At 39.7% G+C, this 14337-nt stretch overlaps 1 protein-coding gene across 10 annotated transcripts in view; it reads right to left on the reverse strand.

The window, feature by feature from the left end:
* Positions 1-14337, reverse strand: part of BCLAF3 (BCLAF1 and THRAP3 family member 3) — a 58997-nt gene that overhangs the window by 13611 nt on the left and 31049 nt on the right. For 5 of the 10 annotated variants that reach the window (XM_045089366.1, XM_045089368.1, XM_045089364.1 and 2 more), the window contains exons 6-11: positions 14194-14286; positions 13494-13608; positions 12722-12785; positions 11153-11268; positions 3745-3859; positions 365-460 (exon numbers count right to left, since the gene is read on the reverse strand). In XM_045089366.1, coding sequence (XP_044945301.1) covers positions 365-460; positions 3745-3859; positions 11153-11268; positions 12722-12785; positions 13494-13608; positions 14194-14286 — 599 coding nt within the window. Of the gene's footprint in view, positions 1-364; positions 461-3744; positions 4430-11152; positions 11269-12721; positions 12786-13493; positions 13609-14193; positions 14287-14337 lie in introns of those variants that run through there. The other 5 variants (XM_045089369.1, XM_045089370.1, XR_006609477.1 and 2 more) reach the window with 4 other exon arrangements.

Consider the following 14337-nt stretch of genomic DNA (forward strand, 5'->3'; position numbering starts at 1 on the left):
CCTTCTGCTCAGGTCATGATCCCAGGCTCCTGGGATTGAGCCCCGCATTGGGTTCTCTGCTTGGCAGGGGGCCTGCTTACCTCTCTTTCTCTTTCTCTCTCTCTGCCTGCCTCTCTGCCTACTTGTGATCTCTCTGTCAAATAAATAAATAAAATATTAAAAAAATATATATCTGAAACTCAAGTCCTGAGGAAAGGGGCTATCATTAAACTGATTATAGTTAACTACAAATTTATGTCCAGAAATATTAGTTTATAGCTACTATTTGAAATATCATAAAAGCAGCTTTCAGTTTACTAACACTTAGAACATGCTTGGAGCATAAACACAAAGCTAGAATTAAATGGAAAATAACACTCAATACCTTAAAAGGTCTTCTAAAGCCTGCTGTGTTTTGACGTCTTCCCTCAACTCCAAAGGGTTTCTGAGTAATGATGTCTTTTCTCTGCATAGTATAATTCTGCATGAAAAAAGTATTAGTATAGATTAATATATTTCAATTTTATTTTTAAAAGTTCATCTTATCATTTAAAAAATACCAGTTTTGGGCAAAGGACGTGAATGGACATTTTTCTAAAGAAGACATCCAGATGGCCAACAAACACATGAAAAGATGCTCAACACCATTAATTATCAGGGAGATGCAAATTAACACTAAAACAAGATACCATCTCACACCTGTCAGAATGGCTAGAATCAAAAACACAAGAAACAAGAGTTGGCAAGGATGTGGAGAAAAAGGAACCCTCAGGCACTGTTAGTGGGAATGTAAACTGGTACAGCTGCTGGGAAACAGTAAGGAGGGTCCCCAAAAAATTAAAAATAGAAAAACCATAAAACCTAGTAATTCCAATACTGGGTATTTACCTAAAGAAAATGAAAATAGTAATTCAAAAAGATATATGCAACCCAGTTTATTACACCATTATTTAAAATAGCCAAGATACGGAAGCCTCGTAAGTGTCTATCGATAGATGAATGGATAAAGAAATATGGTATATACACAATGGAATTTTACTTGGTCATAAAAAAGAATGAGATCTTGGGGCACCTGGGTGGCTCAGTGGTTAAAGCCTCTGCCTTCGGCTCGGGTCGTGATCCCAGGGTCCTGGGATGGAGCCCCACATCGGGCTCTCTGCTCTGCAGGGAGCCCGCTTCCCCCTCTCTCTCTGCCTGCCTCTCTGCCTACTTGTGATCTCTGTCTGTCAAATAAATAAATAAAATCTTTAAAAAAAAAAAAGAATGAGATCTTGCCATTTGTGACAACATGAATAGACCTAGAGGGTATTACACTAAATGAAATCAGTCAGAGAAAGACAAATACCATATGATTTCACTTGTATGTGGAAATGAAAACCAAAAGAAAATGAATAAACAAACGAAAAGCAGAAAAAGACCCAAAGAGACAGAAATCAAACTGACAGTTGCTGGAGGAGAGGGGGTGAGGAGATGGGTAAAATGGGTGAAAGGGTGTGGGAGATCTAGGCTTTCAGTTATGAAATGAGTAAGTCATAGAATGAAAAAGTCACAGAGAGGAAAGGTACAGCATAGGGATATTGTAAGTGGTACTGTAATAATGTTGTGCAGTGACAGACAGTAGCTACACTTGTGCTGAACAAAGCATAACACAAAGATTTCTTGAATCATCGTGCTGTATACCTGAAATTACTATAACGCAGTGTCAACTACACTTCAATAAAAAGTTAAAAAAGAAACACATTTTAAATGTATAGGATTAGGGGCACCCGCATGGCTCAGTGGGTTAAGCCTCTGCCTTCGGCTCAGGTCATGAACTCAGGGTCAGGGGATCGAGCCCCCATCAGGCTCTCTGCTCAGTGGGAGCCTGCTTCCCCCTCCCCCTCTGCCTGCCTCTCTGCCTACTTGTGATGTCTCTCTCTCTCTGTCAAATAAACAAATAAAATCTTAAAAAAATAATAAATAAATGTATAGGATTGAAAACACAAAGCATGTAGCATGTAGCTTAGCTGCAGGAACATACATATATCCTCCTTCACGTAACCTGTGCTAGTTTGTGAGGAGCTAGTTTAATTCATGAATGTGAGAAGTATTAAAAAAAAATACTCCTGTATAACACAATGTGTGACTTTTGGAAAATGGACTATACATCTAGTATTTTTTCAGGCATCCAGGAAAGAACCAAACCATTGTTAAAGAGTTCCCACTGCCGGGGCACATGGGTGGCTCAGTGGGTTAAAGCCTCTGCCTTCAGCTCGGGTCACGATCCCAGGGTCCTGGGATCGAGCCCCGCATTGGGCTCTCTGCTCGGCAGGAAGCCTGCTTCCCTTCCTCTCTCTCTGCCTGCCTCTCTGCCTAACGTGTTCTCTGTCAAATAGATAAATAAAATCTTTAAAAAAAAAAAAAAAGAGTTCCCACTGCCTAAGAAGAAAACAAATTCTCAACACTGCAGGAGGCAGGAGTCGCTGACTCAGATAACTGATCTGACGTGACGCTCCTGCCATGACTAGGGAAGTATCCAAAGTCAGAGCATTAAGACCGTAACTGCAAAGAAGCAGAACCCTTTAATGGGAACAGAGAAGATGGGGTGCATTCTGAAGTTTCTTTTTTCCAAAATCAAGTCTTAAGACCTTCTATTCATTCCATTTGCTATTCCATTTGCTGTGCTTCTCACAAATCTTCCTCTTTCACACCTCTCTCCCTGCAGTTTAAAAAGTCATATAAAACCCTTTACATAGCAGTCATCTTTTTTTTAAATTTTTTTCATCTTGAAGTGATACTAAGTCTGTAAGTCGGAGTAAGTGCACAAGAATACATGTAATGAGATGAGACTCTGGGCCACCATGGTAGGGAACGGTGTATTTTTTTTTATTAATTTTTTATTTTTTATAAACATATATTTTTATCCCCAGGGGTACAGGTCTGTGAATCACCAGGTTTACACACTTCACAGCACTCACCAAAGCACATACCCTCCCCAGTGTCCATAATCCCACCCCCTTCTCCCAACGGGGAAGGGTGTATTTTGCAAGTGAAGGGATGTGCATTCCGGGGCTTGGCGGGAGGACTGTACCAGACAGCTTCTGACCAGGCTCCCAGTGAGCCCCCCCACTCTAGTATCCAGGCCCCTCTGTCATCCCCTTTCCCTTGAGTGTGAGCTAGACCTAGTGACTTGCTTCTTACAAAGAGCATATGACAGAAGTGATAGAACATCACTTCCAAGATTAGATTACAAGTGGACTCTGGCTTCCAACTCTCTAGCTGTCACTTGTTTGCTCTTCTTTTGAAAGCCAGCTGCCATATTCTGAACTCTTAGGAAAGGTCAGATCTTTAGAGAGAGAAAGTAGATTAGTGGTTAGCGAGGGGTGGGAACGAGGAATAACCAATAAGCATGAGGGCTATTACTGGGGGGTCATAAAAGGTTATAAAACTGGATTATGGTGATGGTTACATATCTTGGTAGATTTACAAAATATCACTAAATTGTATACCTAAAATGGGTGAAAATTTTATGGTATGTAAATCATATCTTAATAAAGTAGTTCTCAAAAAATCTAAAGGAAAAAATCTTAAGAAAGCTAGTACTATAATAAATGAAATAAAATCCTACTAAATTAGAGATAATGATCTCCTCTGTCATACGGGTAAGACTCGACAGATTATTAACACTGAGCAACAGAACCCTAACATGTACTTAATGAAGAGTTAGAAAAATGCTGGTGATCAATGGAGTATACAAAAATGAAAAATTTAAAACTGCAATCTTACCATGTGAGGTTTCTGAATAAATTTTCTAAAATTTGACTTTATAAAATCCATAGGTTTTTGGAATTCATCGGCATGAGTACTCTTCAACCTCGAAAAACTGGAGGGCTGATCATTCCTAATAAAATGAGAGACAAAGTTAAGAATATTTTATTAGTCTACCTTTACCCAACAAGTGAAAAAGAGAAATCAAATTGCCCCCTTCAGAGACAATTAAAGCAGCACAACAGTGAAAACAAACAAATAAGCAACAACAAACCTCAAATATCTATCTACTAAAATTACAAACGAAATGACAGTTACCAGGGCTAAAACTTTCGTTTTTTCGACAAACATTATTTAGCTAAGTTGAAAATCAGCAATAGGGGGAAACAAAGTTTGGACCAGGGTTCTCAATCTGGAGTCCAAGGACAGGTTTCCTGGGGGCTGTAACCCCCCAAACCAGCCGTGGAATGCGTGTTTTCTGAGGAAAGATCATCACCGCTCGAGACTTCGGCAGCACTGGGCCACCCACCTTGCTGACAGACTCTTATTAATGAAAGCACCAAAGAGTGTCACTGGCTCAGGCTCCCTCACTGGTAGAGCTGAGGCCTCTGTCATTGCTGGGCCACGGGAGCAAAGGATAGGTCCCCTCTCCTGTCGTCAAAATGTCCAGAGGCCACCAAGTCCTCTTCTCAGGCAGCTGGACCTGGGAGGGAAGGTCCTTTCTTGGGCTTCTCTTCCAAGGAAGAGGGGCCTCATTTTCACAGCCCTGGGGCAGTCCTCTCCCTGTCACCTCCCACATCTCCCCACAACGTTCCTCTGAACCTTCCTGCTCTGTGGTGAACAAACTGCTCGCCGGCTCCGCTCTGCCTCAATCCCTTCCATGGGTCCCCCACTGACATCAAGATAAAATCCACACTCCTCATCATGACCTTCAAGGCCCTTCCTGCTCTGGCCCTTGCTGTCTCACTGGTCGCTCTGTTCCCACCTCCCCCATACGCACACTGGGCGTTGGAAACATTTAGCCCTTCGCATTGCTCTCCTGCCTCCTCCACCTCACGTGAGCAATCCCTTCTATTGTAATCTCCTTCCATGTAGATGAACTTCAAGATTTAGTTCCAACTGCACTGTTCCAGGGTCCTCGCAGGTGGACTAGATATCCCTGCTACGTGCACATGAAGCATTCGAAAGCCTTCACGCATACCGCGCACGTCCATAAATGCTGGTGCACCTGCCTGTCTTAGCCGGCAAGCTGCGGTCCTCACAGGAGGCCCTGTGGGTGGTTCATTTTGTGGCCCCAGTTTTGACGCCCCCAAACCTGACATGGAATACTAATCAGAGTATTATGAAATGTTAAAAACTCTCATGTTCTGACAAAATGCTCACGATATGATAGTAAGTCAAAAGCGTAGGGTGCAAAGCTCTATTTGGAGGATCATTTAAAAAAAAAAAATCTTGTGGGAGTGCCTGGCTGGCTCAACTGGTAAGAGCAATTGACTCTTGATCTTGGGGTCATGGGTTTGAGCCCCACATTGTGTGTGGAGCCTACTTAAAATTTTTTTTTCTTTTTTTCTTTTTTTTATTATTATTTTTTAATTAATTTTTCTTTTTTTAAAAGATTTTATTTATTTGCTTGAGAGAGAGTGAGAGAGAGCATTGAGAGAGGCATGAGGGGGCAGAGGGAGAAGCAGACTCCCCTCTGAGCAGGGAGTCTGATGCAGGACTGGATCCTGGGACTCCAGGATCATGACTTGGGCTGAAGGCAGCCTCTTGGGTGACGCAGCCACCCAGGCGCCCACGATTTTTTAATTTTTAAGTAATCTCTACACCCAGTGCAGGGCCCAAACTCACAATCATGAGTCACATGCCAGCTAGGTGCCCCAAGGATAATTTTAATTATCTAAAATATATTACATGTGTGCCCAGAAAAAATAAACGACAGGAAATGTATTAACAGTGGCCATCTCTGACTCATGAAATTAAGAATGCCTTATATTTTAATTTTATACCTTATTATATACTTCTAAACGTTTGCCATTAGAATATACTACTACTTTTGTAAGTAAAACAATGGACTTTTAAAAATCCTCTTTGCAGGGGCGCCTGGGTGGCTCAGTGGATTAAGTCTCTGCCTTCGGCTCAGGTCATGGTCTCAGGATCCTGGGATCGAGCCCCACATAGGGCTCTCTGCTCAGCAGGAGCCTGTTTCCCCTTCTCTCTCTCTGCCTGCTTCTCTGCCTACTTGTGATTTCTGTCTGTCAAATAAATAAATAAAATCTTTAAAAAAAAATCCTCTTTGCAAAGCATATATCTGAATAATGGAGTAATGTCCAGAATATATAAAGAACCTACATCTCAATAATAAAAATAAAATAATCCAATTTAAAATATGGGCAAAGGATTTAAATAGGTATTTAAATAGGTATTTCTCCAAAGAAGACACACAAAAGGGACATGAAAAGATGCCCAACATATTAGCCATTAGAGACATGCGAATCAAACCTACAATGCAATAACATTTTATACCTACTAAGATGGCTATGATCAAAAAGATGATGCCATCAATGTCCCTGACAGCATTATTTACAGTAGCCAGAAGATGGAAACAAAGTAAATCCATCAACAGAAAAATAGACAAATAAATGTAGTATATAGAATGGAATATTATTCAGCCCTATGAAGGAGTGAATTTTTTTTTTAATTTGACATACAGAGATCACAAGTAGGCAGAGAGGCAGGCAGAGAGAGAAGGAGGAATCAGGCTCCGCGCTGAGCAGAGAACCCGATGTGGGACTCGATCCCAGGACCCCGGGATCATGACCTGAGCTGAAGGCAGAGGCTTTAACCCACTGAGCCACTCAGGCACCCTGAAGGAGTGAAATTTTTTTAAAAAATGAAATTCTGACACATGACACAACATGGATGAAAACATTATCCTATGCAAAATAAGCCAGAAACAAATGGACAATTAATATATGATTCCACTTATATATATGAGGTACCTAGAATAGGCAAATTCACAGAGATAGAAAGAATAGAGGTTATCAGGGGCTGGAGTAAAGGGAATGGGGAGTTACTCTTTACATGATACAGAGATTTTGTTTGAGAAGATGAAAAAACTGTGGAAGTGCACAGTGTGAATGGCTGCACAACACTGTCGATGTACGTCAAGCCAATGCATCGTACATTTAAAAATGGTTAAAACGGCAAAATTTATTATATGTACATTTTGCCAAAATAAAAAAATGTGAACCGTTTGACAGATTTGTGACCAGGCAAAAGAGTGTCCAAGTTAAAGAAACGATTTCTCAGCCTCTCTGCAGCTAGGTATGGCCATGAGACTAAATTTTGACCAATGTTGCTCGAGCTGCTTGCATAAATTCCATGAAGTCTTTTTTTTTTTCCATGAAGTCTTTAATGACAAGGCTAGAATATGGACACAATGGCCAAGGCACAAACACCCCTCCTGGGCCATGAGGCAGACACCAAGTGCAGAAGATATCTGAGGAGCAGATATCTACCTACCATGCTCTGACTTCCTGACTGTAATCTTTCTCTACATGAGAATGAAATGATTTTTCTTTTGCTCTTATAGTCCATTCTCTACCCAGCAACCAGGGTGAATCTTTTAAAATTTAAATGAGATTATATTTCTTCTTGGGTTAGAACCCAAAATGTTTTATAATCTCACCCAGAGTAAACTACAAAGTCATCATGTCCTCCAAGGTTCTTTGCAATCTGGCCTTACCTACCCACTCTCTTCCTTCCCCACTGTGTTACAATCTTAAGGGTCTGCTTTCTAGTCCTGAAATAAGCATGATTCTGCCTGAGGGTCTTTGCCTTTAGCTTCTTCTCTTAAAATACTATCCCCTAAAAAGACCTTACGGCTAACTCCCTCACTTAATTCACACCCCTCCTCAATTTAAAAAAAAATCCCAAGTGCATTCCATAACTACCTAATAAAATCACACCACACATATCACTCTGTCCTATTAAGCTTCCTCTTTTGCCTTACTTTCACCTATCACCCACCAACATGTATTTATTTATTTTCTCCTACCATTAAACTGTAAGCTCAATGAGGACAAGGACTTGGTGTATATACCTTTTCACTGGATGTTTTTTATATCCTGTGTAGCTAAAAGGAAAGTCTCAGCAGTCTGACGTCCTCTCGAAGTCTACTGATTTTATTTTGAAGCTGCTTTATCCCCCCCACACCATACCTATATATACAGAACAACACCTTGGCAACACTGTATGGAACTTAGTAAGAGTGGATACAAGAGGCAGAAAGAGTGGGTCAGGAGAAGACATGAGGATATTAGAGTAAGAGATTGGTCAGAAGTGGGCGGGGAGAGAATAGGGTCTCTGAGACTAGACAGAATGTCCCCGCATTAGGTTTGCTTGGTAAAGATTACCTTGTGTATTAGGGAATAAATACTAATCAAAACTTAAACGCATTACGGTGTAAGTATCCTCTGTCCTATGTATTCCTTTGCAAAGTCTTCATTCATTCAACAGCTCTGAACTGAGCTCAAGGCAGTGGGAATACAATGGTGGGCAAACATACACACAGAGCGTGCATGTAACTATTTGAGGAAAGAAAAGATCACACACACACACACACACACACACAAAAAGATCACACAGGTGGGAAATTGCTACATCCTGTGATTTATGATTTCATATTCATTTCTTCTGAATTTCTACAGAAATCTAAGTGCTGACTTGATTAAATAGGTTTATGCAAAAACAGTAAGGAGATCAATTTCACAGACTGAATTTCTAAAACAAAAGAATAAAATCAACAGTTTTCTTTCTTATTTTAAGAAGGAAACAGAATTAGGATAAAGTTAAAGGTTTTACATAAGAGACCTTAATCTCACAAAACAAACTGAGGGTGGCTGGGGGGAGTGGGTAGGGAGAGGGTGGCGGGGTTATGGACATTGGGGAGGGTATGTGCTATGGTGAGTGCTGTGAAGTGTGTAAACCTGGTGATTCACAGACCTGTACCCCTGGGGCTAATAATACATTATATGTTCATTAAAAAAAAAAGAAAGGAGAAAAAAGTTAAAGGTTTTAAATGATTTTTTCTCTGAATCTTTTTTTTTTTTAAAGATGAACAATAGCAAAGACTTGTGAGGATGTGAAGAAACTGACCCGTTCATATACTGCTGATGGGGATGTAAAATGAGGCAGCCACTGTGGAAAGCTGTCTGGTAGTTCATCGAGAAGTTGAATACAGAGCTATCACAGGACCCAGCAATTCCAACCCCAGGTATGTACCCAAGATAGATGAAAACATATGCCCACACAGAAACTTGCACATGAATATTCACGGCACCGTAATTCACCATAGCCAAAAAGTGGAAAGAACCCAAACACCCACCAACTGGTGAGGGGATAGACAAAATGTGGTTATCCATACAATGGAATATTATTCAGCCATAAAAGGAATATTCATGCTACAACATGCAGCAATGTTGAAAACAATACGCTACAGGAACGCAGTCAGCCACAAAAGACCTCATATTATACGACTGCATTTATATGAAACGTCCAGAATAGGAAATCCATAGAGACAGAAAGTAGGTGAGTGGTTGCCGGGGGCTGAGGGAAGGGAGAAATAGGGAATGACAACAGGTTACAGGGTTACAGGACTTCTCTGTGGAGTGGTGAAAACGTCTTGCCATTAGACAATGGTGACAGATGCATGACTTTGTGAATATACTAAACACCAGTAAATTCACTCTGAAAGGATAAATTTTGTGATCAGTAATATCTCAATTAAAACAAATCCTCATGCCACAGCAGCTGTCTAATACCAATAAAACAGTCCAACACGCCCAGCAAAAGGCCCTGCAGAGAGCCATCTTGGCATGCTACACGCCATCCTCAAAGCGAACACTAATACTACTTAACGCTGACCGGCTACTCTGCCCCTTATACCCAACACGTTAGTTAATCTTCACCACCACCAGGAGGTAAGAATGCTTCTCATCTGTATTTGATGTAGGAGGAAATAAAGGTGAAATAACTTGCCTTGGATCAGTCACAAAGCTAGCTGTCTACAGAGCCACGTGTTGAACTGAGGTGCAACTCCCGGGCTCAAGCCCTTTTTTACCTCAAAGGGTGGAGATATATTCTGAAGCATTACATGGTTTTTATAAAATGCTGATTGTCTTAGATCTGGTTTGAAAATCCTCTTTCTTGGCACACTGAGTTTCTTATACTTGCGGAGTTAAGAAAAGCATGAGAGAGAGCTTATGTCACTGAAGAGCACAGTCATGCTGTGTCCCATCAGGAAGCCGGAGACTTGCACCCACCAAGGAACAAGATTTTAACTATTTTATTTTCAGTTGTTTTATATGCCTGAACACACAGTTTTGCTATCTTTTAATGAGTTCCAAACTTATTATCAGCAGCAAGCCCGGTTTTGAACAAGCTCCGTGTATTTTGACTCAGACCTGGTTAGCCGCAGACCTGATTTAAGTCTACTCAGTTATCTTAGCAATTCGATTTTAAGGAATATGGGAAGAGAATCAGCACTGATCCTTCCTATTCACACACCCCTGCTTTCTGAGAGACCCAAACAGTCTGAAGAACTTTGGGCGAATTAGAAATTTTGTCCTATTCAAATATACCTCATAATCATACAGGGTCCCAGAGTTGCCATGAATCCCACATAGTTTTTAGAACTAGAGATAAACGGAGGCCAATCTAGTAATACTCAGAGCCCTTAAAAGAACTAGAGTTGGGAAAGAAAAACAAGGATCTACTGATACTCAGTTTGCCACGCATGCCTTAAGTACTTTGCCTGTACCAGCTCATTTAATATTTCTAACCTGTCCACATTATAAATTGGTTCTTCTCACTTTATAGAGAAACATGCTCCCGAAACAAAAGCCAGTTTGCCCACGAGCAAACAGCTTGTAAAATGGCAGAGGTGGGATTTCCATTCCTGTTTCCTCCACATTTTCTACTATCCCTGCCTCTATTTCGTGGACAGACATCCATGAACAGTTCCAAAAGAGAACTGTATTGACCTCAGGAAATTCTGTAATATTCAAAAAGGACCAGAATCTAAACGGCAGAATATGTTAGAGTTTCAATGAGGTTGAGTCAAACAGTCCATAACCTTGCAGGTCCTGGCACCTGCTAATAATCAAAAAGCTGTTACACTCTTTTCTAGAATTACAAAGACCTCAAATACTCACCTACCCCTGGTGTTTCTGTTGTTTCAATCAAACAGCATATGATGATCCCTGAATAACTTTGAAACATTTTAATAGATTTCACTTAAACATATAAAATGGATTTGAAGGATTAAATCCCTACACTAAAATGAAAATCATCACACACAAAAATTGAAAAATATGCTAAAACCAAAAGCTCCCTGATAATAGGATGTTTTTCATCTACTGATTACCTCTCTGCAGCACTAGCTATGTGAAAAATGTGCTCATCTTCAGTCTGTAACCGTTCTTTTCTCCTTCTTTCAATGTCATGTCGTAGATCATTTGGATCTATTATTTTGACCAGAGTCTGAGGAATTTTGACAGAAGACAAACCATTCACATTACTGTTAGTTGCACAAAGACCATATCTAATAAGAACCTTAAGTAAAAGTCCTAAATAAGTTACCTTGTATTCACCCTGCTAATGGTAGTGTAAATTGATTAAAATATTTTGAGACACAATTGACAATGCACAGACAGAAAAGTTCATAACAATGAACCAGGAATCCTACCTGTGGGACTCTATCCCAAAGAAATGGCTATCTCCCCAAATATATTCAAAGTGCTAGATTTAAAATCATCAAAAAATGAAAGCAACTTAAATGTAAAATAAATTTACAGGAGAAGGGAAGAATGATTTCATGGGAAATTTAAGTCAAAGTAATAACACACGAACATTTGAATTATGGATTAATATAGGCTATGTGGAAGTCAATGTGAAAAAAATAACTACTGAGAAAAGTTAATTAAAATTTAAAAAGCTTCGATCATAAAAAGTCATGGGGAACTCAGAGATTTTACTTAAAGCAACATTATTAAGTAAAAAGCAAAAAGCATCTGAAACTAATATACTATGATAGCAGCTATGCTAAAATGCCAGATGTACGACTACAATAAAAGATGATCAAATGATATTTTGTGTTAAGTGGTTGACTTAGAGGTGATTTTTTCAAATTTCCTATGAGTTGATTACAGTTTTTTGACAAATAGATATTTTCTGAAAATAGCACCTATTCAATAAACCAACTTACCTCTGTAAGTTTAATAAAAATTGTAACCATTCACAAGTGAAAAAATTATTTAAATATTTGATCAGAAGCGTATTAAAATCGTTCCACTACAAAAACATTTCACTCTCAGTGAATAAATTCACAGTTCTTTGAGAACTTGATATACTTCTAAAATGAGAGCCAGTTTTCTTGCCCCTCCCTGGCTAGTCCACAGTTTTTCTAATTAGCAAAGAAATGGGGGGGGGTGCGGGTTGAGGAAGTGTTGGGTGGGCACACAGAGCATGGCAATAAACAAAAATCAGTGTTATTTCCATTATTTGGCTAGTTCATATTCCACAGAACTTTTCATACATTCTACAGTAAACAGAAGGGTAGTTTCAAATTAAACTACGTTCTTCTGCATTCATCCACATACAATTTAAAAACATATTCCACATAACTGCTTGGGAAAAACATAGGTATCAAACATACTTTCCGCAAGCTTTACAATAGTGTGACGTTTTAGAATGAATATTAAATGCTGTAATTTTATGTCAATTTCACAAAGCTGTTACCCTTAGGGACTGTCTCTCTTAGGGAATATTTTTGTCTTTTGTCAGTGTTCTCTCTGCAACCTAGCCAGTAACTAGAACCTTTGGAGAGCTTTGTAAATTTCAGATTCCCTTTTTTTAAAACCTCTATTACCAGTTCGCTTTTCCATCAATATGCCAACAATGTGAAACTCTTTCAGCAAAAATTGTATTCACTTACCTGTTCTGGTTCATATACCATAGTTTGTTTATTCTGAAGCTCAGCCAAAGACATATCTATTCTCCTAAAATAATAAAGGCATATTACAATTAAATAATTATGTTATACACTGATACCTTGATTCCATTACTAGAGAATGGAATTTGAAATAAAGTTGGTGTGTCTTGGAGGAAGCAAAAGAAACCCGCCACCAGGTGGGTTTTCATCTACACGGCAGTCTCCCAGGACACACATATCCTGTGAACAACATCAGAGTGACACCTCAGTGGTTCTCAAATCGCTAGTCTGTGTAACCTTAAACTTTGCTCCGGTGATCTACTGCATTCTAACATTGATTCAGCTCAGCTCACGAGACAGGGCACACCACCTGCTCGGCCAGGTGCCAGCAGAAGAAGACATAGGTTTTCATCCGGCTGCCCTCAGAACAGCCATTTCTGACCACATGAAGCAACCCATGATTTCAATGGCTCGACAATTGTCTTTCATTCTTCCAGTGATAACTTCAGTAGGCAATTACTATAGACACAGCAGAATCAAAGTTAGGTAGGTAAAGATTGTCAAAGTCCTACACATTTAAACAATGCTACTCAATGGCTTTAATACAACCTATTCCATCAAAGTACGCTGGCCCAGTACCAGCTTAGGTTAGTCCTGGCTTTTAGGTAGGAAAAGAGTCCTAGAGTCTATAGCAAGCCCACAAGGCAGCACCTTCCCAAATCTTTCTGAGACTTATTCCCAAGAATTACATGGGCATACAATAATCAATCATTACCTGTGAATTTCTGGATCTGAATTCAATTTAATTTCATTTACATCTGCAGCTTGTATATCTCGCATTTTTGAAAAACGCTCATGCAGAGTAATGTCAGATGATGGAAAATAATTTGCTGAAAAAGGAAACAAAGAGTTTTATCTCAGTGTAAAACTGACTCCATTTAAAAGATTATATATAAGCACAGGAATAAGGGATTGTTAAAAAACATCCAATCTCTTTTCCCTTGGAAATAAGTGGGACCTAAACCTATTCCACAGACTAATTTATAGCGCTCCTATGCCTTCCCAAGCCTAAGCAACAGTAAAAAATGCCTGACTTATGAACACAAGGCTTCTGTTCCTATTTGACCTGCCCACTTATTTGCTGGGGGAAAAGCTCTCTCAAAGCGAGGACCTTTCTTCTCCCCGGTAAGACCTTAGTATACTGGGAAGTAAAGATGGTACAGAGTTTTATAGTTCACCCAGAGGAAAAAAATAAAAACAACCCTGAAACATCAGAACAATTCTCAACGAATGCTAAATGTCGTTTACATATCACAGAAGGAGTCCTACTGCCATTGTACTTGAATTAACATTAACTGAAGCTGGTGAAGACATTATGAAACAGCTATGCTACAAGGGTTTTAACAGGATAGAGAGAAAGATAATACACTTGACCCATCAGAATGCTACTTAAGCAGTCCTTTTCTCTAACTTACTGTTCCTGTTCTGGGACAATCGCCTGGATTTTTCTGCAATACCACCTCCCTTTCTGCCAAGAATCACACTTCTTTGGGTGAGAGGGGCTGGAACTGAGAAAGGTGAACTGTTTCAGACAAATTGCATACTTCAAAGTAAATATG

This window comes from Mustela putorius, unplaced genomic scaffold, assembly GCF_011764305.1.
Source record: "Mustela putorius furo isolate JIRA1106 unplaced genomic scaffold, ASM1176430v1.1 tig00003836_pilon_pilon_pilon, whole genome shotgun sequence".
Classification (NCBI taxonomy): Eukaryota; Metazoa; Chordata; class Mammalia; order Carnivora; family Mustelidae; genus Mustela; species Mustela putorius.